Consider the following 26,981-nt stretch of genomic DNA (forward strand, 5'->3'; position numbering starts at 1 on the left):
GCACCCCAACTTTACCTGTAAAATCTAGGGAAAATTCTTGTATCCGTGTACAAAGTGCACCCTAATTTTAGCACCAATAAATATGAGTCTCGTGTCTCGAACCTTTATAAAGTAAGCGGTTGCAGCATTTTTTATTTGTCAATTTTTTTAAAATTTTTTTTTAAATAGAATATTAATTTTCGATGATAAAATTGCTCACAGTATATGATAATCATTTTCACAACGTAAGGAGTTGTAGCGATTTCTAACAGAATTCACTAATGTTGAACTAATGTTGCGACAAGGTAAGAAAAATGTACCGGTAAAGTATAGTCGAATAGTACAAAAAAACATTTTAATTTTATTAGATGTGAAAAATATCATAATGAAAACAATTATTTACAACATGAAAGTTGATTATTATATCACTGTTGTTCAGATGAGGTAATATTGTGCTGGTCCATGCTTACACTTGAACATGAATCATGATGAATCTTTCCATGTACCCGAGTATAACGAGCACCCATGATTTTACAAGTAAATTTTGGGAGAAAAAAGTTTGCGTTATATTCGGGAAATTACGGTATTTCTTCAGTTACTGTTCCAGTTGTTTCATTAGTTGCTAGTTATGGTATTTGGTAACACTTTATTTGACAGTGGCGCCATAAGACTGTCATAAGACGATCATAATTATGACATGACACTGTCATGAGCTTTAATGAATACTTATAACAGATGTCATTTAGTGTTATCCGGTAAATCATCTCACTTTTGAATTGATGTAAAAGATTCGAGCTGGATATAAATGTAGTGGCATAATTTGCCGGTTGTCACTTAATGACGCCTGTCATAAGCATTCAGTAATGCCCTTGACAGTGTCATGTCATAATTATGACGGTCTTATGACGGTCTTATGACAGTCTTATGACGCCGCTGTCAACCCAAATAAATCAACAAATAAGCTGCACTGGACTATTAGCCGCCGGATTCAAAATATGGGAAGAAAGTAGCATTTTATAATCTGAAAATTACGGTAATAATTCAAGCTAGCGCAACTCATTCTATCAAGATATCGGTGTTAACTTGATGAGTTACGAATATTCAACAAGTTATAGACGAAAACCTGAAAATTTGAGTAATGCTTACTCAAAATCTTAGCATAAAATTCTGGAATTTTCTGCTGTGAGTGATATATCATACATCGTCGTATCGTACATATGTCATTTATTTGTAAGTCTGAATGAAGCTTGTGTGGCCCAACAAGACCTCGCCTTAAATAAGCCCAATTTACGGTTCTACAGCACCCAGAGTGCTTTGTTGTTTTCTTGATTCAGCTGCTGTGCCTCTTATATACATATATGGTTTAGTTTGAGGTTGACTGCCCCACGGTCAAGGACCTTTCACCTCACTTGCTTCTTGAGGCGTCCCACCAGCGCTCGAACAGCCTGAGCGCAATTACACATGTAGATTGATTGACAGGTACAAAATAGCCACAATGTGATCGGGGGTTCTAAACTCACCCCTGTCACTCAACTATTCATGAACAATGCTGGATTGTTGCACCCAGTGGAACACTCCATTTTGTCTTTATTGAATTGCAACACAAGTTGGGTGGGTGCACTCTCTTGTATAATTGAAAACGTGTGATTAAAAAAAAAAGGCAAGAATGTGCACCAGTGAACATGACCCCATTTGACAGGAGCAAGAGTCAGAAAGATAACATAGTCATTGGCCTGCATCATTACAAGGACTTAAACGAGAGACGCTTACACCAAGCTCAAAATTAATATAGTCAAAGCGCTTTGACGCCAGCTCCTTATTCAACTACTGATGATGAAGTATCAGGTGCAATGTAGGATTCAGGTTCTTGCTCAAGGATACTTAGACATCGTCACCAGGGCAAAGGATCGAACCAACAACATTTAGATTAGAATGGTAAATGGAGAGTAGAAGACGACTACTCTACTTCAGTGCCGCTCCTAGTTACAGTGCTGGCCAAAAGTATTTGCACCCCTGCAATTCTGTCAGATAATTCTCAATCTCTCCCAGAAAATGATTGCAATTACACATTTTTTGGTAGTAATATCTTCATTTGTGATGCTTGCAATGAAAAAACACAAAAGAGAAGGAAAAAAAAAAAAACAATTTTACACAAAACTCCAAAAATGGGCCGGACAAAAATATTGGCACCCTTTGAAAAATCATGTGATGCTTCTCTGATTTTTGTAATTAACAGCACTTGTTACTTACCTGTGGCACATAACAGGTGGTGGCAATAACTGAATCACACTTGCAACCAGTTAAAATGGATTAAAGTTGACTCAACCTCTGTCCTGTATCATTGTGTGTACCACATTGAGCATGGAGACAAGGAAGACCAAAGAACAGTCTGAGGACTTGAGAAGCAAAATTGTGAGGAAGCATGGGCAATCTCAAGGCTACATGTCCATCTCCAAAGACTTGAATGTTTTTGTATTAAGTGGAAAGCCCATGGCGCTGTGGCCAACCTCCTTAGGAAAAATTGACGAGGGAGTTCAACAAAAGATTGTGCAGATGGTGGATAAAGAACCTCGACTAACATCCAAACAAGTTCAAGCTGTCCTGCAGTCCGAGGATACAACAGTGTCAACCCATACTATTCATCGGCATCTGAATGAAAAGGAACTCTATGGTTGGATACCCAAGAAGACCCCACTTCTGACCCAGAGACATAAAAAGCCAGGTTGGAGCTTGCCAAAACTTACCTGAGAAAGCCAAAACATTTTGGAAGAATGTTCTTTGGTCAGATGAGACAAAAGTAGAGCTTTTTGGGAAAAGGCATCAACATAGAGTTTACCGGGGAAAAACGAGGCCTACAAAGAAAAGAACGGTCCCCAAAGTCAAGTCGGAGGTTCCCTGATGTTTTGAGACTGCTTTGCTACCTCTGGCACAGGACTGCTTGACCGTGTACATGGCATAATGAAGTCTGAAGACTACCAACAAATTTTGCAGCATAATGTAGGGCCCGGTGTGAGAAAGCTGGGTCTCCCTGAGAGATCATGGGTCTTCCAGCAGGACAATCACCCAAAACACACTTCAAAAAGCACTAGAAAATGGTTTGAGAGAAAGCACTGGAGACTTCTAAAGTAGCCAGCAATGAGTCCAGACCTGAATCCCATAGAACACCTGTGGAGAGAAATTGAAATGGCAGTTTGGAGAAGGCACCCTTCAAATCTCAGAGACCTGGAGCAGTGGCCCGAAGAAAAATGGTCCAAAATTCCAGCAGAGCATTGTAAGAAACTCATTGATGGATACCAGAAGCGGTTGTTCGCAGTTATATTGTCTATAGGTTGTGTTACCAAGTATTAGGCAGAGGGTGCCAATACTTTATAGTCTTGCCCATTTTTGGAGTTTTGTGTAAAATGATCATGATTTAATCTTTTTTTTTTTCCATTCTCTTTTGTGTTTTTTTCATTGCAAGCAATATTAATAAAGATATTACTACTAAAGCATTTGTAATTGCAATCATTTTCTGGGAGAAATTGAGCATTATCAGATAGAATTGCAGGGGTGCCAATACTTTTGGCCAGCACTGTACATTAGTAATCACTTGATTTGACTGAATTTGAAGCGTAACTTAATTTTTATTGCCAAACACGAAATGTAACCAAGCCGATACAGTATATTTTTGGACATCTACAATGTATTCAATATGAATATAAGAAAATGTAACTGTTTTTTTTTTTTCATATAATCTGGGAGCGTCCCTATGAGTCTCAATGAGAGCCGGCACGTCTGAGAAAAAGTTTGATACATCCCTCAGCCATACTGTTTGTCAAGAGTTTTGTCGAACAGGGTGTGTAACACCCATATTGGCCTGTATATAAGACAGTGTTTTTTGCATTGAAATAACAGTGAAAAAGTGTGGGTCGTCTTATATTCGCGGTCTAGATATTATACCCATTCACGACGCTAGATGGCGCCAGATATCATTGAAGCGATGTTCTGTCATGACAGATCTCAGCTACTCTCAAGTTTAACCAGTTTGCATTATTTTACTGCAATGTTTTTCCTTATTCAGATTTGTTTCAAGACTACAGTTACAGTTAGACTTCACTTTGATGGATGTATTTTTATTTACTTTAATGCAGTTATTGCAATTTTGTTTTATCACAATAGATTGGTTTATTTACATTCAAAAACGAGAAGCCTTTCATTTACGAATGTGATTGCACTTTAGTTTACATATTTAAATGTTCAAATATTAAGATTTGAATGAGGCAAAATAACATGCTTGCTCTCTCAAATATATTGTTATAATCATTTGTTTCAGATGAACTGCCATTATTTTCTGTATAAAAATTAATTTGGTGTTCAAAAAGTCTTTTTTTCAAACTTGAGTCTTGAAAAAGAAGGAGTCGCCTTATAATCAGGGCCGTCTTATATTCGGGCCAATACGGTACATTAGAGGAATAAGATGGAGAGAGGATAATTTAGAGAATTTTCTTCTCTCGGTGTCAAATAAACAGCTTTACATTTAGCTTTCAAATTGCGGTTTAAAATAGGGGCAGCAAAAGTACATAATGTTTCTGGAATGTTGACTCTGTTTCCAGTAGGAGGCTGTACTCTTCTGTAATCTTGTGATTTCCCCTAATTTAATGATTTCCTTGTACTGATATGATTTTCACATGCACACCAAAAGTCAGCATGCAAGCGAATTTGATTTGAGCAAACATGATGAGGCATTTTAAGGGGAGAAAAAGAGGAAAAGAAAATCAGGCTTTCCCTAAAAGTGCAGTTTGGGTCACCCTGGGTTATAATGTCCTCATTTTTAAATGTCTGATCTGGCTACTATGTGTTATACTGAGGTGAAAGACCATAGATAAAGATTATGTTTAGCTGCAGACACTTTCTTAAAAGAGGTGGCTAAGGTGAGTAATTGTTTCTTTCAGAGAGCGTCTGGCTTCATGAATGTGTTCTCTGTGCTCATTAATTTCACTGATTATCTTAATCCCCTGTCTGAACACGGGTCTGTCACATGCACCAAGGGATCTGAGAGGTCAGAGATCAAACCAGTCCCCCATTTACCCCTAAAATCACTGTCCCCTCATTAAACTATTCTTCTCTGCAACTTTGACTTTTGTTTCTCCCTTTCCTCGGATTTTTGGTTAAGAAAAAAATAGCTCACCCATCATTCCATCTTTGTCGCTGTTTATCCTCATATAGGATTGATTTTTTTTCCTACTGGCAACAAACAAACGCTTCTTTGCTGTCGCATAAGCATTTTCCTCCATAAAAGGCCCCTTTTCAGCATGAAACCATTTATTAAGGTTAAAGCACTGTCTTTTTTCTACCATTTGATTTAGAAAAGAAAGATTTGAACACAGACTTCGCATAATGTTACACAAAGTATTAAAGGATACATAAATAAATAAATAAAAACACTTTGAAGCCATTCTCAATATATGCTTTAATTTTAGCCCACAAGCTAATAAAATATTCATTCATTCATCTTCTGAGCCGCTTATCCTCACAAGGGTCACAGGGGTGCTGGAGCCTATATCAGCTAACAACAGGCAGGAGGCATCACCCTAAACTAGTTACCAGCCAGTCGCAGCAACAAAAAAATAAATACGGATTTTCTATTAGCAGCTTTCAGTACAGTATTGTTTTCAGGATAGCATATGGCGGAAAACACTCGGGTGACTTGAAGTTCCGCTCTGAGATCCCCAATTTGGCTTAATTTCAAAATTGTTCTATATGCATGTGTGATACATCATTGGAAAGCTTAAAATCTCAATTTTCTGGGGGGAGAATTTTTTTTTAACTGAAGGGCATGTTTTAAAAAAAAAAAAAATTTAAACAGCAAAACCCTAACTGGAGGTGAGAGCACGCGAGAGCATAATTAAAGACGCCATGATTTTAACGAGATATTATCGCGTACTTACCACTTTTCGATCCAAAAACTCCATGTAGCATGTATCACCACCGAGTGTCAAGACACAGCTGTGAATGGCCACAGCTGGATTTATGGGGGGATTTTATGGGTGAAACATGGTAATATAACAAGGGTCGCGATGCAGAAATCGCAGACAGCAAGGAATGATCGAGATTTTCATTTTCATAAAATTACCCTTTTAAACGTTTTTTTTTTTTTTTTTTTTCTTTTCTTTGTTTGGATTGATTATTTATCATCTAAAGTACTGGGGGAAAATGCAACAGTAATGAAAAAAATGCAGTTAAGTGATAGTTATGAGGTAGACATCCGTGACATATTTTCAGACGCTAATTTTTATATTGTGACGTAATTTGTTTAAAAGTTTAAAATATGCGAGTGAATCATTTTTTAAGTTGTTTTTTTTTTTTTAATAAATATTAGACATCAATTAATGATTTTCTGCTAAAAATGAGACATTTCAAATAATAAATATTTCTTTTTATGGCTAGGTTGAAACAAAAGCGGTTGCTTGACGTCTGTAAACGGGGTTTTCCAGGGTAAAACGGACAAATTAAAAATAGTTCGGGGGCTTAATGCACCTTGAATCTGCTATGGCAGCATATACACATATTGTTCTAACAAACACAACAGTGCAGAAACTGCATTTTCAGCCTTGTCTGTGTTTTCCGCCAGTGCAGAAACTGCTTTTTCAGCCTTGTCTGTGTTTTCCGCAATATGCATATTTCAAGTATTTCATCTAAAAAGATGTTTTTCCTTCAATTCACTGTACTGTTTTTTTCTCACTATCATTGCCTGTGTGCTGAAGTGCTCCAGGGATAATGTAAATACAATGATATTCACTTTATTAATCACATCTGAAATGAAGTGTAGTGTGTTCCTCCCCAGGCCACTTAGTCCATTTCTCAGCCTTGTGCATTCTAACAACCTAGCTTTTAGTCTTCCTGGTGATCAGTGTTGTTAATCTTACTGAAAAAAAGTAATTAATTATAGTTACAAATTACTTCTCCCAAAAAGTAATTGCGTTAGTAACTCAATTACCTGAATGTAAGAGTAATTAGTTACTTGGCAAAGTAATTGGTGATAATTACTTTTTTTTTTTTCCTCAAAAAAAAAAAAAAAAAAAAAAAAAGAAAACATTGGCCACACTATATGAAGTTTTTTGTGAAGGTTTTTGGTACAATTGGCCCGAGCCCAATTCTTTACCCTAATTTACTCTTTACCCTGGATCAACTGTTAAAAGTTGTTAGAATTGCTCCCATTATTGCATTAGTTCCCTTCTCTCTACTTTCGACATATGAAAGTTTTAAAACTGTTTCATCATTTAAAGATAGATTCAAGTCAAGATTTTGCCGATTTAGAAGTATTTTATATAAAAAGTTACTTAGGTTCGCTCGGAAGGTTCTCTACAACAGAGCAGTCTTAAAAAGTCTACTGCTTCAAGATGGCGGCTGTCTACTAACGCAATTAGTGCCATGTCTGTCATTTTGCATCTAGTTATATCTATATACAGTACATGTGTTATCTACCATGTCTACCATATCTACCATAACATGCGGGCGTAGTTTGTAGGCTATCGGCTACAACATGTATTTTTGGAGCTACCTAGCATCGCGTCTGCTCGGCGTCACAACTTTCTTGCCTCTCCCCACTCCTGCTCTGCTCTGTCGTCTCGGTGAGTCCGTCTCCCTCAGACTTTTTCTCCTCTCGACTTTTCGACCAATATAGTAACGCATAGTAACGCATGCCTTTCCGTCCTCAGTAACGGTAACGGCGTTGCCAAGATGAGAAAAGTAATTAATTAGATTACCCACTACTGAAAAAAATAACACCGTTAGTAACGCCGTTATATTGTAACGCCGTTATTAACAACACTGCTGGTGATACTGTTGAGTTGCAAGGTAGTTTTTCATGTAGGCTGATGTCTAATATGGTTTGTTTAAAAAGTCACCAATTGAAACAATGGACATGTAAAACATTGAATTTATCCTGTTTGTTACTCTCAAAACAGGCGTCACTGGAAAAAAAAGTTTCTATTCATTAAAGGAAACAATTTCAAAGCAGAGACATCTTAGAAGACTGGAATCTTGCAATTTCCTATACACTTTAGAAATAAGACTAAAGTTAATCTAAAATCTGTTATCGTGATGTTTTGAGTGTGTCTGGCATCTACCTGATCCTGACCTTTGGAACAGCAGCATCCCTCTTTCAAGCTGTTCACTGACTCAGTAAAAAAAAAAAAAAAAAAAAAAAAAAAGGTCATCAAAAAAAATCTGTCTTTGTTGCCCAGTAGACCTCTGGGGTCACTGCATTGGTTTGACTAATAGGCCCGGAGTCACATAGTAGGGAGATTTACTGACTCGTCAAAACATCTGTTAGCGTTCCTGGCACTTTAATTAAATTTCCATGGCAGTCTAAGTGTACAGATTCTACACCAGTGGTCGGTTTCAATCAACACACTGAATTTTAGTATCAAGAGATAACTCTCAGTATTGAGAGGATTGAGTCATGTTAACAACAATATCTGTTACTAACCTTCCAATGACCAGAATGGTATGTTTATTAGAATCACTACTACTGCATGTAATTTGATCACTACTCATCACCCTTTACCACTGTTCACTCAAACAGGTTAGTTCATTGATCTTCTATTGAAAAGAATGACTCGGTGCATAGGAGGATTCTCTCTCTTTTTTTTCTTAGGCTGAAGAGCTGTCAAGTTACGACTCAGATTTTTGTCGTTCTTATGGACACTGCAGTGGTCTGAAAAAGTATCTGAACCTTTTGGAATTTCTCACATTTGTGCATAAAATCATCATGAAATGTGATATGATCTTTGTTAAAATTACACAGATGAAAAAACAGTGCCTGCTTTAACTAAAACCACCTAAACATTTATAGGTTTTCATATTTTAATGAGGATAGTATGGAAACAATGACAGAAGGGAGAAAAATAAGTAAGTGAACCATCACATTTAATATTTTGTGCCCCCCTCCCTTTGCTAGCAATAACTTTAACCAGATGTTTCCTGTAGCTGCAGCTCAGTCTGGCTCATCGATCAGGACTACTCTTGGCCCATTCGTCTCTACAAAACTGCTGTAGTTCAGTCAGATTCCTGGGATGTCTAGCATGAATTGCTGTCTTTAGGCCATGCCACAACATCTCAATGGGGTTCAAGTCTGGACTTTTACTTGGCCACTCCAAAACGTGTATTTTGTTCTTCTCAAACCATTCTGAAGTTGATTTACTTCTGTGTTTTGGATCATTGTGTTGTTGCAGCATTCATCCACTTTTTAGCTTCAACTATCTGACAGACGGCCTAGGGTTCTTTTTTTACCTCTCTGAGTATTCTGCGATGAACTGTTGGCATCATCTTTGGTGGACGGCCACTCCTTGGGAGTGAAACAACAGTGCAAAACTCTCTCCGTTTGTAGACAACTTCTCTGACTGTCGATTGATGAACATCCAGGCTTTTAGGGATAGATTTTTATCCTTTCCCAGCTTTATACAAATCAATAATCCTTGACTGCAGGTCTTCAGACAGCTCTTTTGACCGAGCCATGATGCACATCTGACAATTCTTCTCAAGACAATTCTTACCAGGTGTGTGCTTTATAGTGGGCAGGGCAGCTTTAAACCACTCATCGGTGATTGGGCACACACCTGACTTAAATTGTTTGGTAAAAATTGGTTTCAATTGCTCTTTAAGTCTCCTTAGGCTGAGGGTTTACTTATTTTACCCCCTTCTGTCATTGTTTTCATGCTATCTTCAATAAAATATGAAAACCTATAAATGTTTGCGTGGTTTTAGTTAAAGCAGACACTTTTAACATCTGTGTGATTTTGACAAAGATCAGATCACATTTGATTGTGGTTTTATGCAGAAATATAAGAAATTCTTTTAAGAACTCTTCATCCATCATTCGTGAACCGAAGTTCTGTAGCTAAGTAGCATGGGCCAGTGTGTTTCGATCCCCAGAGTCGGATTTTAAAAAAAAAATAAAAAATAAAAATTCTATCAGGGCTTATTAATTAATTACATAATTGTCTGAATTGCCTCTAGGTTCTGAGTAAACCCATAGAGGATATGCATGCATAGCACATGGATTTTAAGTTGACAATTAGATGCGTTGTAAACTTTGAAGCTCGTTATTGTGGGATGGGAGCAGGAATCACTCATGATCAGAAATCATGACTGACCCTAACATCAACCCAAAATTATTCTTAAGACCTAGCATCATATTCAATAATTCCTTAGGAATGTTATAAAATTTGCGTAATGTTGCCAGACGGATTAGATGGCTAAAAGGCACAAAGCTACTCCCAATGAGGATCAATGGATTGGCCTCCTCAATGATCAATAGGAAGAGCAAATACAGACACTTTTGTTGCTTCTGTTTCATTTTATAATGATGTACGTACGCCCCAGATGCCAGAATACCAAGTCAGAATGATTAAGTGCCTTCCTCATTGGTATCTTGGCAACAGGACCAGCATATCACCAACAGTTACCATGTTTTTTTTTTTTAGATTAAATACTTATCTTGTTCTTGTTGTTACTCATCTTCTAATTGAAATTGTTGTGTGGCTCTCGATTTATCAAACGTGATCGATTGCTCTTTGAAAAGCGTTAAGTCTTCTAGTTAGATGTCAGCAGAACAGAAGAGACTCTATTTTGAAAGTGTAATGTCAATTTCGTGGCATACCAACCTAGGAAACTAGTGAGGATAAGTGGTAAATTGAATGAAGAGATGGATGGCTGATACTAGTCATTGTTACTGACACCACCAATTTACTTCGAGTTTATTTCAAAGAACATTGTAGCTAAAAGGTTTTCAGTAAATACTATACCTGAACTTAATGGTCCTGTCATTATCACTTGTTTTTTTGTGTTTTATTTTTTACATTCAATGTGACTGTCATTGTGACTGCCCACAGTCCCTTCTGGCAAAGGATTTGGCTCATAGTATAAGTATGAGTACAAAGCTGACAGCTGTCTAATGAATTATGTACACCTCAGTGTTCAGATATGAACACACACACGACTAACTATTCTCAAAGCCCAGCGGTAGGCTACAGTTGAGAGGGACTGACTTATCTAACTACGTCATATATTTAGAATCTCTTGTATTCCTTACAGTGTATCTTGTGCCGATCTTGGTCTCTCACATGACATTTCCATTAAAGTGCTAGCACTCTAAATTGTCTTATACCCTCATATCCTCTGCAGATTAAAGAGCTAATGGGCTCACCCGTCTGCCAAACCATAGGGAGCTAAAATATGACCATGTTCAACTTGAAGGAAGCTTTTTATGAAACAACTTCCTTCCCTGTCCACTGGTTCCAATTTCTAATTTAAATTCTTCATCATAATGCTTGACTTTAAAATAAAGAATTTTTTTATCCCCTTGGCCCATTAACTCATTCACTCCCAGCCATTTTCACCGGAGCAAGGCCCTTCGCTCCCGGACGTTTTACTGGATTTTGAATGATTTTGCAAGGCCCACAGAAAATTCTGTTCTATTGCTATATAAACATGGAACCCACCAAAAGAAACATTATACTATCTTCTTTCAGCAGGAAAAAAGTAAGTTCATATCTTTTTCACTTCTTTAGAAATTAGCATTAGAAAATAAGTTAGTTTGAGCAATTTTCCTATTTCTGATGATAAAACAGAGAAATTGAGCTTTTTGTGAAAGCCTACATTTCAAACATAACTTTGACTTTAACACAGCTATTTTTTGCTTTAGTTACATCCCAAACATCTGTATAATGTTTTCCTTTTACAAAATAACAAACAACAAGGCAAATAGAGCTTTTGACAGCAAAGTAACAATTTATTTACACATAACTAACTGAGAGATGACACTGTTGTCGCCGCGACAGGCGGGTAAGCTTTTCCCTCATCGCCGCCTGTCTCATAAAGATGGATTTTTTTGAGTCTCTGCGGGGTCTGCTCGGTATGGACTCAACGGCATCTTCCGCTGCACTGGTGGTCCCCGTCATTCTGCTCGGTCGTCCAGCGCCTGGCATCCCGGGCGTCCCCTCGGTTGTTTTGCTCGGTCGTCCGCCGCCTGGCATCCTTCCGCCGGCGCTCCGCCCATGCGGCCCGGCCGTTCTTTGCCGTTGAATCGTGTTGTGGGTCTTACCAAATGCGCTACTGCCCTCCAGTGGCCAGTTTTATTGCTTTAAAATGGATTTTCAGCTTTGTGCTTTGGAGCTCAGTTGAATCAGAACCCAGAGATGTCTCTTATGAAAAAAAACGTAAAAGACGTATTTATACGTATACGTCTTTGGGACACTGAAACAATTAAAAATAGAACGTATTTATACATTTTTTGGAACAAATAAGTTAAGAACTATTTTCATGCGATTTCAACCTTTCTAAATTTGCGCAAGAAAGGTTAGACTGGACCTATTGCAGTCCACAGCATACTCTCAGTTCCCTACTCTCTATTCACTGCTCAGGGAATACCCAACAGTGCCAAAATTCATCCCTTTGGAACACCCTGCAAACATCATCAGCGTGTTCTTCCCTTTCTCTAGTCTTCACCAAACGAAAACATCACATTGCGTTGCAAAAGAAAACTGGGTTAACAGAATACTCTTTACCTTTATCATTTTTATCTTAATGCGAACACTCACAAGACGAACACTACCGGTGTTCTGCAATTCCTTTTACGCGGCGAGACGTTCAACACATGCACACATTGGTTAAAAGCAGCGAGTACTTTGCCTGGTACACCAAACTCACCGCTGTTCCAGCTATAGATTCTGGCAACGGTTCAGCGGATCAAATTCCCAGGGCGGAGCAAGCCACAGCAAACAGACAGCAGAGTGGACCAATCAGCGACTGGCAAACGTACCGTTGATAAAGCGACAAAAAACTCTAGCGCGAGGGAATAAACATACGGGGACAGCAGAGAACAGAAAAGTTTATTCAACATGGCAAGCGTGAGACAGACTGTTGGTTTTAGCGACTCGATGTGTTTTTGGTCATTTAAAACTGAATTTACCGTGGATTGGAACATATTGTCCCGTTTGCCATGTGTGTTGTTGTGGAGACGACTTCAAACGCTCAAGAGTGACGTTGCTCGTTAAGAACACATCATGCAGATAAACGAATCTGATTGCACGGATGATTTCCTTCTGGCTTGTGAGGCCAATAAAAAGATGGGACTCGTCTCACAGTGTTTGAAAAATACACAGAGAATAGTCTGGTGGTGCCAGGCAAGCGAGTACTTTCTATTTGTGTTTTTATTGATTCTTGTATTACCTTTTCATTGCCTCAGATACTTTTTGCATGTGTTTCCCTCTCATAATTTTAAGCATTGTTTTCTTGTGGTAGCTTTGAAGCAGATTGTTGATCTGTTGACCACATTAGTCACGTAGCATACAGCAAATAAGTAGCATACAGCAAATAAGTATTTAGTCAACCACTATTTGTGCAAGTTCTCCCACTTGAAAATATTAGAGAGGCCTGTAATTGTCAACATGGGTAAACCTCCACCATGAGAGACAGAATGTGGAAAAAAAAAACTGAAAAAATCACATTGTTTGATTTTTTTGAAGAATTTATTTGCAAATCATGGTGGAAAATTATCCAAAGTATTTGGTCAATACCAAAAGTTCATCTCGATACTTTGTTATGTACCCTTTGTTGGCAATAACAGAAGCCACACGTTTTCTGTAACTCTTCACAAGATTTTCACACACTGTTGCTGGTATTTTGGCCCATTCCTCCATGCAGATCTCCTCTAAAGCAGTGATGTTTTGGGGCTGTCGTTGGGCAACACGGACTTTCAACTCCCTCCACAGATTTTCTATGGGGTTGAGATCTGGAGACTGGCTAGGCCACTCCAGGACCTTGAAATGCTTCTTATGAAGCCACTCCTGTATAGTATATAAACGAATGTTGACAAATAGTTTATTTATGATTGATCGGGAAATATGATTGAAAAGTCATTGAATTATGGATGAGCGGGTGTTTTGGTCGAAAACACCGTTGTTCCAATATTAGTAATAATCGAAATGACGTTTTGTAATGATTTCAACGTTAAAACAACATTAATTGAGGGTGCAAAAGTGACATTGAAGATCGACAGCGGGATGTTGATCCAACATTTTTTACAACGTCGGCCTGCTATCTGGGTTCTGTCTGTATGCATCTAAACAAAACAAGCTGAAAGTGCATGGTAGTACTTTGGGTGTCAAATTCGCCTCTTGTAGGACATTCAGCCGGTGTATCATATTTGGCAGAACATCGGTTTTGCCATACTCTTGTCTCGTCTCTCCTGTTCATTTTGCTTTTGCTGCTCGTTTTGTGAAATATCGACAGTGCTGTCATGCTCATTAATGTTCATCTCGGGTTCAAATTGAAAGGTTTGAACAGACGACATGTTTATGTTTCTTGAATCATACTCTGGAAACCCGGCAACATTACCATGTGACGTCATCACCCTGCAACCTCAACATTAATGGCAACATACTAGTTAAACTAATTTTACACATTGTATAAAAACGAAAATATCAAGAGGGGTTTTCATATCAAATTATTTTAACTCATAATAATGTTTATCTTATCTAAGTCTTTCTATCCGTAGATCCCTTTAAATTCTTCTCTGTGTGGAAGAGTATGCTACAATCTATACGTGACTGGAGCATTGTCATTGTGGTGCCTATCCACCGGGTGTATCTTTAAGGATACATCCTACGCCGGAAAACCCATTTTAGTGCAGATGAAACAGTGCCACCGTGTTGTCCCTGCACAAAAATCAGTAAACATTTCCTCAAAGTAGAAATTGAGTCCATATGAATTTACTTATAATACGGTGCAGGTTTTTTTTCTCTCCTTTTTCTTTATCATTGTCCAATCATCTATCATTCATTTTGCTCCTTTCCCTCATCCTGCTGTCTGGATAGTGTATTAAGTATAGGGTGCAAATATATTTATATTTATATATATATATATATTTTTTTTTAAATCAGTTTCAGCCATCAGTGTCTTATGTCTTCTACTTATCCCCTTTCGCATACTTTCTCACCACATCCTGTCAAGTCTACATTCAAAAAGAAAAAAAGAAAAAAAAAAAGGAATCTTATCACTGCTATGATCACCTAATGTCTAAGTTCAACAATGTGGAGTTATTGGATTTTCCACAAAGCCGACTGAATTATTGAGCTCTGCTTATGCAAATTCCATAGATGTGCAGTCATTAATCTTCTGGTTTGTGGACAAAGATGGTCATTTATTCGTGACAATCCTCCACTCACCTTTAGTAAATCTTGAGGCAAAATATTGCTTACGTACTCATTGTTTAAATAATAATACTTACTTAGATAATAATACTGTTGTATGCAGTGTCTGTGTAAAAACCCTCCTTAGGTTTTCTGGCCTCACCTGCAAAATCTTTTCTCTATTATTATTTTTTTTTTTTTTTTTTTTTAAATCTTAAACGATCAGGCAGAAATAAAATATGGTCCCTTCTCACAAGTACGCACACATCTTCCAAAAAGTTTCAATGACCCCAAAGGCTTGAGAAATTTTGTTTGAAAGACGCAGATTCTGAAACCCCTTGGGAGGTTGCATTCCCTCCACCAGTGAGCATTTTGAGGCAAACTCTGAACACATCCTATAGCAGAGGTGCCGGCATCGTCGTAGCATTCTGTTCGGTGGAAATCACGGCTTATGAAACCTTGATAAATGCGCTTTCTTTGGGACAATCAAAGAATGTGTCTCACACCTCCAGTCACTAAGCTAAATGAGGTCTCGATCTCGATGTACGTTTGCGTGGAACTGTAGTTCACAGCAGCGACAAAAAACAATTCAGTTCTCACCAAGACTAGTAAAGCTCATTATAAGGCTATTACAATCTCTCGTACTCCCTAATATAAGATTCTCTCATTCTTGTGCAACAAGTCGAATCGATCAAAAGCCAGGCGAATGGGCGTAGGCCTAGCAGGAATTTATTATTATTATTGTTATTATTTATTATTTTCCTTCATTTAATAATTTATGTAATTCTTTGATACATCAAAATACTTTTAAACTGCGGACATGTTGGCTGTGAGCCAGTCGTAACCTTCTCGCGTGTTTTGATTACGTCATCACTAGAGGACTACAGTTATTCACTCTTTTCCGTGTTAAACTTCCGGTCTTTTAACCGAAAGCCGAAAATTCAATTTTAGCTATTTTCGACCGAATGTTTTTGGCCATATCTTAAAAAAAAAAAAAACATACCGTATTTTTCGGACTATGAGTCGCACCTGAGTATAGGTCGCACCAGCCATAAAATGCCCAACGAAGAGGAAAAAAAAAACATATATAAGTCGCACCGGAGTATTAGTCGCATTTTTGGGGGAAATTTACTTGATAAAATCCAACACATAGAACAGATATGTCATCTTGGAACGCAATTTAAAATAAAAATTAGGGCTGTCAAATTTATCGCGTTAACAGGCAGTAATTCATTTTTAAAATTAATCACGTTAAAATATTTAACGCATTTAAGGCATGGGCGGAATGACCCACTCACGCATTGCCGCAAACAGACTACAATGGAGCCGTTTTACGTATATTGAGAGCTAAGAGGCAGAGACAAGCGAGTGGAGTGGACACAGGCATTCATTGGGGCCGCGCTATTGATTGGCAAAAGCTTTGGCATCTGTTCCACAACAATTATATCTATTGTGGCGAGCGACGTGGGGAAGAATGACAGGAGATTATCTTTTTCTTAACACCCTGTATTGAACACAACGCAGAGAAGATATACCATGCATTTGGGTAGAACAGTTAAGTCGCTACAGTATCATTTACTGAAAGCACAACAAAAATAATATTCCTATCTCTCAAAAAAAAAAAAAAATGTTCACAAAAAGAAAAGCGCTCAATGCAAAGAGAACTGGCATTCCCAATTAAAATAGCTATGCAAAATAATACTCAGACTTTGGTCAAACTCTATTCAAACATTTCGTTTAGCTCAACAAATACACTAGATGGCAATATTTATTCACAATTTACAAACTCACATTCATCTTTTAAGAATTACAAGTCTTTCTATCCGTGGATCCCTTTCACAGAAAGAATGTAAATAATGTTAATGCCATCTTGTGGATTTATTGTTATAATAAACAAATACAGCACTTATGTACAGTATGTTGAATGCATATATCCGTCTAATCTTTCCATTTCAACAATAATTTACAGAAAAATATGGCATATTACAGAGATGGTTTGAATTGTGATTAATTACGATTAATTGATTTTTAAGCTGTGATTAACTCGATTAAAAATATTAATCGTTTGACAGCCCGAATAAAAATAATAAGTGTACAGTATGATAATGTTACATGATGCATGAACAACGGAATGCAAATGTGGCTGGTATGTTAACGTAACATAGCTATGAAGAGTTATTATTCAGATAACTATCGCATAAAGAACATGCTAACAAGTTTTCCAAACTATCAGTGTCACTCCAAAACACCAAAATAACATGTGAAATGATATAATAATGTGTTAATAATTTCACACATAAGTCGCTCCACGGTATAAGTCGCACCCCCAGCCAAACTATGAAAAAAAACTGCGACTTATAGTCCGAAAATACGGTACTTAATTTTTTAAAAATTATTATTCTTTGGTCCCTCCCACTGAGATAGAATCTTCTTTGATACACAGTCTTCGTCTGGACCAGTAATGAATACAACCTGCAGTGAGTGAGCCACATGTGTGTTTGTGTATTTAACCTATTGAATCCACACAGAATGGGTCAAAAAGGTCTTTTCACCAGAAGGAAATCAGCAAACATAATAAGCAGAGCCCAAATTAAATCTCAGAATACAATGAAGGACCGCTTGTTGATAATTCACCTGCTGTTTTACTTGGAAATGCCCTCACTTGACTTTCTTTCTCCATACTCTATTGCGGCAGATTATACTTCAATATGCACATTTTTGTGCAGCTGTAGCATAACACCCTTAGCGCGCTTGTTCATATCAGAGCGTTGTCTCCGTTCCAAATGGGATAATCTCAGTGTGAAAGAAAGATTAGTGGGACGAGAGCGCCAGCTACAACTCTCCACTGATCCCAGCCCCAGGCGCAACAGTTCGGCTAATGTGAGCATAGAATTGGTTTTCATGGTGCACTGGATGAAAAATTTTAGCCCTGCACCAGGATAACCAAGTTCTGCACTAATTAAGAATGATGGCTACATTCTCACAGACACTTTTTAGTTTGCCCTTGGCAACATTTTGTCTGCATGATTTGTGCCTTAAGTATATTATTGTAAGATTTTTGTTGTTGGTGTTGTCCAGTATTAGGTTGAATGTGGGAAGAGGGCTTCCACTCAAAGATGGATTTTTGCTACATTATGTGGGAAAGAAAGCCAGCCAAATAGGATCTATCTGACAAAAGACTAAAGTAGCCCCATCTCATGTACACCGGGACCTTGGAAAAACTGTGAACAAACTTTGTTAATAGCTCAAGTACTATATGTACTCAAACACGGTAAATGATTGGAACCTACAGTGGGGCAAATAAGTATTTAGTCAACTACTAATTTTGCAACGTCTCCCACTTGAAAATATTAGAGAGGCCTGTAATTGTCAACATGGGTAAACCTCAACCAAGAGAGATAGAATGTGGAAAAAAAAACTGAAAATCACATTTTTTTATTTTTAAAGAATTTATTTGCAAATCATGGTGGAAAATAAGTATTTGGTCAATACCAAAAGTTCCCAATATAAAGGTGTATATATATCTACATATGTGTTTTTTTTGTTTTGTTTTGTTTTTTCTTTCCGTTTCTTGGTCTGTGCTCTTTTCCCCTTTAAAGGGAAACAACTATATTAACAATACATTGCTTTTTGAGGATATGTGCCGTGGGTATTGGGTGGGTGAGGGTTTTTTGTTGTTTTTTTTTTTTTTTTTTTTTTTGTTTGTTTGTTTGTTTTTTTAAGTTTCAAAATGGGAAAAAAAAAGAATGCTCAAATGTTGTTACTTAATTTGCTTGTACTATATTGGTTCAATAAACAAAGTTTACAAAAAAAAAATAAAAAATACCAAAAGTTCATCTCAATACTTTATTATGTACCCTTTGTTGGCAATAATGGAGGCCAAACGTTTTCTGTAACTCTTCAAAAGCTTTTCACACACTGTTGCTGGTATTTTAGCCCATTCCTCCATGCAGATCTCCTCTAGAGCAGTTATGTTTTGGGGCTGTCATTGGGCAACACGGACTTTCAACTCCCTTCAAAGATTTTCTATGGGGTTGAGATCTGGAGACTGGCTAGGCCACTCCAGGACCTTGAAATGTTTCTTACGAAGCCACTCCTTTGTTGCCCTGGCTATGTGTTTGGGATCATTGTCATGCTGAAAGACCCAGCCACGTCTCATCTTGCATGCGCTTGCTGACGGAAGGAGATTTTCACTCAAAATCTCTCGATATATTACCCCATTCAGTGTTTCCTTTACAAAGATCAGTCTTCCTGATCCCTTTGCAGAAAAACAGCCCCAAAGCATGATGTTTCCACCCCGGACAGGTGTCTTTTATACCGATAATGAGTTAAAACAGGTGCCATTAATACAGGTAACGAGTGGAGCCTCGTTAGACCTCGTTTGAAGAAGTTAGCCCTCTTTGACAGCCAGAAATCTTGCTTGTTTGTCGGTGAACAAATACTTATTTTCCACTCTAATTTGGAAATAAATTCTTTAAAAATCAAACAATGTGATTTTGTTTTTTTTCTACATTCTGTCTCTCATGGTTGAGGTTTACCCATGTTGACAACTGACATGTTCTTTTCAAGTAGGAGAACGTGCATATTTGGTGGTTGACTAAATACTTATTTGCCCCACTGTACAAGCTATTATCGCAATTTACTCTAAATTGTATGTTTTCTGATAGATGGAGCTCAGTGGACACGCTTGGCTGGATGCTGTGGCGCTGTCACTAACAATCAGGTGCATTCCAATGGGAAATGGCCAAGAAGTAAATTAAAACTATCAATCCTCTATTAGGAACTGGTTACATAAAGCATACAAGGCTGGAAAAACTATAGCAGCAATGTTACCATTCTTTAACCTTGTTAAAATATTCAAGTTTCAACATCCCCAATCTCTGTAACCACTCAAACACGAAAAGTGATTGCTGTTGCTGTCTATACTGCACATTTATCTTTGGTTGGCAAAGTGGCACCATAGGGGGACTGCAGAACTGTTGCCAGGTCTGGCTTATATGCAGTCAGACTAGTAGTCCACACACACAGCATCTGACAGTGTGAAGCATAGTGTGTCACAACGCATTGGAAGATCCACTGGGTAAAGTTTGTCTGGCTAAACTGAAGCGCTGTTGCAGCAATAATTGTCCGATTTGTTTCCTCATGACGTTTGACCCATGTTTGTTGAAAATGAAAAGAGCAACATTTCCTTGATACTGACATGTCTTAATAAAACAATACTTAAACGTTTGTGGTTGTAGCTTGCACCGTTGCTGCAGAATTGTATTTCAACATTCACATACAGTCATGGACGAAATTATTAGCAACCTGGAATTTTTCTAGAAAATACAGTTTCTCAAAGAGATTAACACAATTACAAATGTTTTCAGCATGAATATGTTTATTCTTTGAATTTGCATTGGCAAAACACAAAAAAAGCTGAAGAGAAATGCAAAAATGTACACAATTTTACACAGAAAGAAAAAAATGGGCTGGACAAAATTGTTGGCACCCTCAACTCAATATTTGGTTGCGCATCCTGTAGAAAAAAATAACAGAAAGCAATCGCTTCCTATAACTATCAACACGTTTCGTGCACCTATCAGATGGAATTTTGGACCACTCTTCTTTTGTGAACTGTTCCAGGTTTCTCAGATTAGAAGGGTGCCTTTTTTGCAACAGCAGTTTTAAGATCTCTTCCATAGGTGTTCAAAGGGATTTTGATCTGGACACATCAATGGCCTCGTCAGAATTCTCCAGTGCTTTGTCTCCAACCATTTCTTGGTGCTATTTGAGGTATGTTTTGGGTCATTGTCCTGTTGGATCAACCATGACCTCTGATACAGACCCAGTTTTCTTACAGTACATTCTACATTACGGCCCAAAACATTTTGATAGTCTCCAAATTTAATGGCTCCTTGCACACTGTCAAGGCACCCAGTGCCAGAGGCAGCAAAACTACCCCAAAATATCATTGGACCTCCACTATGTTTGACTATAGGCACTTTGTTCTTCTCTTTGTAGGCTCCATTCTTTTTTCTGGCACTGGGTGCCTTGACAGTGTGCAAGGAGTCATGAAATATGGAGACTATCAAAATGTTTTGACCTCTGCGTCAGAGGTCATGGGTGTTCCAACAGGACAATGACCCAAAACATACCTTGAATAGCACCAAAAAATGTTGGAGACCAGTGCCAGAAAAAAGAAGGAGGCCTACAAAAAAAGGAACACAGTGTCTATAATCTGGTGGAGGTCCAATGATGTGTTGGGGTGTTTTTCCTGTTTTTGATAGTGTGCAATAAGTCTTGAAATATGGAGACTATCAAAACATTTTGGGCCAGAATGTAGGGTGTAGTGTCAGAAAACTAGGTATGAGTCAGAGGTCATGGGTGTTCCAACAGGACAATGACCTAATACATACCTCAAATAGCACCAAGAAATGGTTGGAGACAAAGCGTTGGAGAATTCTGAGGTGGCCATCGATGAGTCCAGATCTAAACCATATTGAACACTATGGAGAGATTTCAAAATTGCTTTTGCAAAAAGGCACCGCTTCAAATCTGAGAGACCTGGAACAGTTCGCAAAAGAAGAGTGGTCCAATATTCCATGTGAGAGGTGAACAAAACTTGATGGTTACAGGAAGCGATTGCTTTCTATTATTTCTTCCAAAATATGTGCAACCAAATATTTAGGTGAGCGTGCCAATAATTTTGTCCAGCCTGTTTTTTGAGTTTCGTCTAAATATGCGGGTCTGAAGGGGTTAAATAGACATTTACATTGATCAAAAATGAATTGTTCTAATATTAAAAAACCATTAACCCCAAAAATGTCCAAATCTTTTCAAGAGATAACTCACAAAGACATTTTTTGTAACCCAGTGTTATTTTTTGTAACATATATGGCGGAAAACACTCAGGTGACTTGAAGTTCCGCTCTCAGACCCCCAATTTGGCCAAATTTCAAAATTGTCGGATATGCATGTGTGATACATCATGGGAAAGCTAAAAATCTCAGTTTTCTGGGGGAAGAAAAATTTTGGACAGGAGGGCATTTTGAAGAAAAAAAAAAAAAAAATTTAAACTGCAAAACCCAATCTGGAGGTGAGAGCATGCAAGAGCAGAATAACAGACGCCATGACATAAACGAGATATTATTGCGTACTTACATTGTTTCGGTCCAAAAACCCCATGTCGCATGTATCACTGAGTGTCAAGACACAGCTGTCAATGGCCACTGCTGGATTTTTGGGGGGATTTTATGGGTGAAACATGGTAATATAACAAGGTCGCGATGCAAAAATCGCAGACATCAAGTGTGGGTGAAATTTTCTTTTTCATATATTTACCCTTTTAAATGTTATTTTTCAATTTTTCTTTGTTTGGATCGATTATTTATCATCTAACTTATCTGGGAAAATGCTACAGTAACAAAAAATACAATTTTGTGATAGTTATGAGGTAGATATTTGTAACTTTTTTACCGACGCCATTTTTTTCAGTGTGACATAATTTGTTTAAACGTTTAAAATATGCGAGTGAATAATTTTTTAAAGTCTTTTTTTTTTTTAAACAAAATATGAGATATCAATTAATGATTCTAAGCTAAAAATGACAGACATTTTGAATAATAAATATTAGGGCTGTCAAACGATTAAAATTTTTAATCGAGTTAATCACAGCTTTTAAAATTAATTAATCATAATTAATCGCAATTCAAACCATCTATAAAATATGCCATATTTTTCTGTAAATTATTGTTGGAAGGGAAAGATAATACACAGGACGGATATATACATTCAACATACTGTACATAAGTACTGTATCTGTTTATTATAACAATAAATCAACAAGATGGCATTAACATTATTAACATTCTGTTAAAGCAATCCATGTATTGAAAGACTCGTAGTTCTTAAAAGATAAATGTTAGTACAAGCTTTAGAAATTTTATAATAAAACCCCTCTTAATGTTTTCGTTTTAATAAAGTTTGTAAAATTTTCAATCAAAAAAATAAACTAGTAGCTCGCGATTTTTGATGTCAATAATAATTATGGTGCTGAAACCCATAAAATCAGTCGCACCCAAGCGCCAGCAGAGGGTGACAAAGAAGCAAAAAACACAAGTAACAAGTGGAAATGACACTTTGCTGTCATTTTAATCTGTTTGAGCGGGGCATGTGCGTTAAATGCATCAAATATTTTAACGTGATTAATTAAAAAAAATAATTAACGCCCGTTAACGCGATAATTTTAACAGCCCTAATAAGTAATATTACTTACCTTGTTTTCATGGCTGGGTTGAAACAAAAACGGTTGCGCGACGTCTGTAAACGGGGGTTTCCAGGGTAAAACGGGTAAATAAAAAAAGTTCGGGGGCTTAATGCACCATGAATCTGATATGGCAGCATATAGACATATTGTTCTGTCAAACACAAAAGTTGTTTTGCCTTAAAATACAGCAGTTTCTTTTGAAGAGGAGTGCAAGAGCAGAAACTGCTTTTTCAGTCTTGTCTGTGTTTTCCGACATATACAATTGCTATCTCTGCAATAATTGGTGTTCAATCTGCCTTTACAGTACAGTATATGATTCACATTGTTTTCTAAATTATACATGTGAGTTAAAAAAAAAAAAAGGATAAGAAATCAATCAAAAGGCCAAAGTGGTCATTTCATGATCTACATTAATTCGCCATCACTTGCTTCTTTCATGTTAAACATTAATTGAGCAGCCGTCCACATGAATGACTGGATATTAGCTCCATGGCAATACAGTTCATGAGTTAAACCTCTTCATGAATATTCACTGAGCTGCTGTTTAATAAACATGAGGGGGTGTATATAGCCCAACACTGGCCCTGACCACCAATAGTTGAGCAGAGGGGTTGCTGTGTGTTGAACAGACAGGGAGCATGTGAGGTGAGGCAGGGGGAGTGTGTGAGAGACAGGGGTGAGACAGCCGCAAGCTGGGGGAGTACAGTCTTGTCAGTCAAAGACAGAGCAAACAGAGGGAATCATTTCAGAGCGAGGAAGATATCTGCTTTGTGTCTCTTGCTGCCTGAGCAGCCGCAGGGGGAGCCTGCATGGTGTGACCTCCTCCACCATGGGATGCAGACTCTGTACCCTACGGAAGCCTGAAGAACATTATAAACTTCTCTACGAAGTCCGCCAGGTACTGTAACCAAGCTTATACAGTCAGAGCTCCAAAAGGTTTCACAAGTTGTTTTTTAGTAGTTTTGTTTTGAAAGCAGCCTGCTGCAGTCACGCTGGTGCTTGTTAAAGGGTCACTTGCAACGTGGGTGCAAAAATGAAGGAGAGTTGTTGCAGAGTGAAGCTCCCGCAGCTGAGCAGGCTGAACTCTGGCCATTGGGGTCATTGTGAGGTGGCGCGCTTTGCTTAAAGGGAGAGGATGATGAAGAGGTGACAGCTCTCTCAATGTCTCTGCTAGTGTGTGCCCATCAGTGACCACCTCCTCATTGTAACTCGAATGCTGAGACTGAGCATTCTGCCTTTAACCTCTGTTTGACTTTTACTAGTTTATATTTAACACTGGTGTGCTTGTTTTGCACTTTTTTTAGCCTGCAGTGAAAATGAAGCATGGATGTTGTAGCTGCATCTTTACCAGTCGGTCCCAAAACACATCCTTTTGCGATGTAAATAATTTGTCCTATTGAAATGACTCTTAATGACATGCTTTATTTTCTTGTCGATAATGTCATTTTATTGAGAATTATTTTTTGTGTTAATTTTTGTGGCGCTCATTAAAATACCTGGAAATGACATTGATTTTACACAAGTGAAATAAAAATGAATAAAGTAGTGTATCTACTAACTAGGGCTGCAGCTATGGAATATTTTAGTAGTCGAATAATCGATGGACTAGTTTGTTCGAATAATTGAGTAATCGGATAAGGAACATGAAAAATTAAAGTACCAGAGCTGAGCCTCAAACGGTATTTTTTTTTTTTTTTTTTAATGAGGATCTATGTACAACAAAAGGATAATTGGCTAACTTACATAGAAAAAGTCCGCTAGCTGAAATGCTATAAAATGCTAGTTTTTTTTTTTTACAATGCGCTTAACAAATGACACATATTCCCACAAAAAAACTGCTAAATATACCTATAAACTAAATTATGAATGCATCAAAAAACATTAGCTCAAACAAAAACTTAGCTTACGTTGTTCTTGACAGGGAGCAGTTGGATTCAGCCATGTGAAAAGAGGCAGACCAGAGGGCAGTGTATCCGCCCTTATCAATAAGACTAAATGCAAACACTTCCAAAGTAAACCATTACAATGCCAATTTAATTAAACGAATACTCGAAGCAACAAAATTTAATTTGAATATTTTGTTCAAATCGAATACTCGAGTTAATCGATTAATCGTTGCAGCACTACTAATAACCTATCTGCAAATTGTCTTGAAAAAAATTTGGGGTTCCGCTGCTTAATAGCAAGCCGAGTGCCATATACTAAATCTTTTAATTGTTGACTTAAATATCATACCTTTTTAGCTATTATCCTTTCTTGGGCAATAACAAGAGAAACATATGATGTTGGTGTGTGCCATTTGTTTATATTGCAAAGTGTAGTTCAGCATCAGGAGGTTTTCTGGCAGTCTTCTGCCTAACTTTCTATCCCCTTTACATGTGTTTGTATTCATATTTTCTTCGAACAAAAGAGTCAATTGATTTTATCTTCATTTACTTGAGTCCACAGGGTTAAGTGTAAAAACTAAAATACAGCCAAGTTAAACTTAGTATATGCTGCCTCAGCCACCGCTGATTTACGCTGTGTGGTTACACTTAAATTTAGGCGTTAGATTATCCTTGTACATACATGGAGAGACGGACCTTACGTTTTATGACTGGCTGCCAACAGTATAGTGCTTCCTCTGTTCTATGTAAACATGTTCAGTGTTGGCTTATTCTTCTAAGAGCGTTTTGATTTAATTGCCAGAGAGGTAGAATGAGTGACTTGTACTGGAAGTGCAATATATGACTCTAGCAGACTGTGTTGTGCAGCTGTATTTCTTAGTTTTGCGTTGCAGTTACACTTGCAAATAAGTTTTCCTCCTTTATTTTCATCTAATAGACTCCAACTGACTGTTATGTCAACAGATTAAAAGAAGCGATGCCTGAAATGAATGTAATGATCAAGCTCTCTCGCGAAAATCAGTGCTGGGAAAGAAAACGGGGGGTCCAGCGCTGTGTCTGCAAATAGTTTACCTTTGATCTGCTGCTGGAGGAAGAGGGCTTAACTTTTCAAAAAAATCTCAAAGAATGGAAGGCTTTTTGGTAGGACTGCAATAAATGGATTACGAGACTTGATATTGCAGGTCCAAAATTCTGCCACTTAGACTCCCGCAACCAAATGCAAAATAACTGCAGATGTATGGACCGGAGCTTTCATTTACTTTGTTCATCTCAGGTTGGGTTGGGTTTTGTCTTCTTTACTAATCGATCATTCTTCATGACATACAGCAACTTTCATTAAATATTCTCATCCTACATTCACACGGGCTCTGTTAGAGATTTTACAGCCATTAAACAAGCTTGGTTAAATATTTCCTGACATCCGAGATGGTTATTGATTGATGTCCATTGTACTGTATCAGTTCTGACTCAGTAACAGTGAGGGGTTTTCAGTCTCTGTAATAGGTATCGCTTACCCAAAGTAGGGGGTCTTGGTCTCTAGCATACTGGTGAGTCAAATAGGTGGTATGAAAAATGAATGTATGATTCCAAGTGGGTGTTCTTTAAAAAAAAAAAAAAGCTACTTTTAATTCTTGTCTTAACACTAAAAACTCATCATCGTGAACACTAAACATATTGTGCCAACATGTCGTGTTC

The 26,981-nt window shown here is 37.6% G+C and overlaps 1 protein-coding gene across 5 annotated transcripts in view; it reads left to right on the plus strand.

Moving 5' to 3' along the window:
* The window catches only part of pdzrn3b (PDZ domain containing RING finger 3b), a 170,633-nt gene that overhangs the window by 121,868 nt on the left and 21,784 nt on the right, over positions 1-26,981 (plus strand). The window contains exon 1 of one of the 5 annotated variants that reach the window (XM_057845249.1): positions 7,469-7,589. The exons of 3 other annotated variants lie outside the window; for them this stretch is intronic. Coding sequence is in view for 1 of the 2 variants with exons in the window: in XM_057845248.1 (XP_057701231.1) it covers positions 24,230-24,298 (69 nt within the window). In the remaining variant the exon portion in view is untranslated. Of the gene's footprint in view, positions 1-7,468; positions 7,590-24,111; positions 24,299-26,981 lie in introns of those variants that run through there. One more of the 5 variants, XM_057845248.1, reaches the window with a different exon arrangement.

This window comes from Corythoichthys intestinalis, chromosome 9 (genome assembly GCF_030265065.1).
Source record: "Corythoichthys intestinalis isolate RoL2023-P3 chromosome 9, ASM3026506v1, whole genome shotgun sequence".
NCBI classification, from domain to species: Eukaryota; Metazoa; Chordata; class Actinopteri; order Syngnathiformes; family Syngnathidae; genus Corythoichthys; species Corythoichthys intestinalis.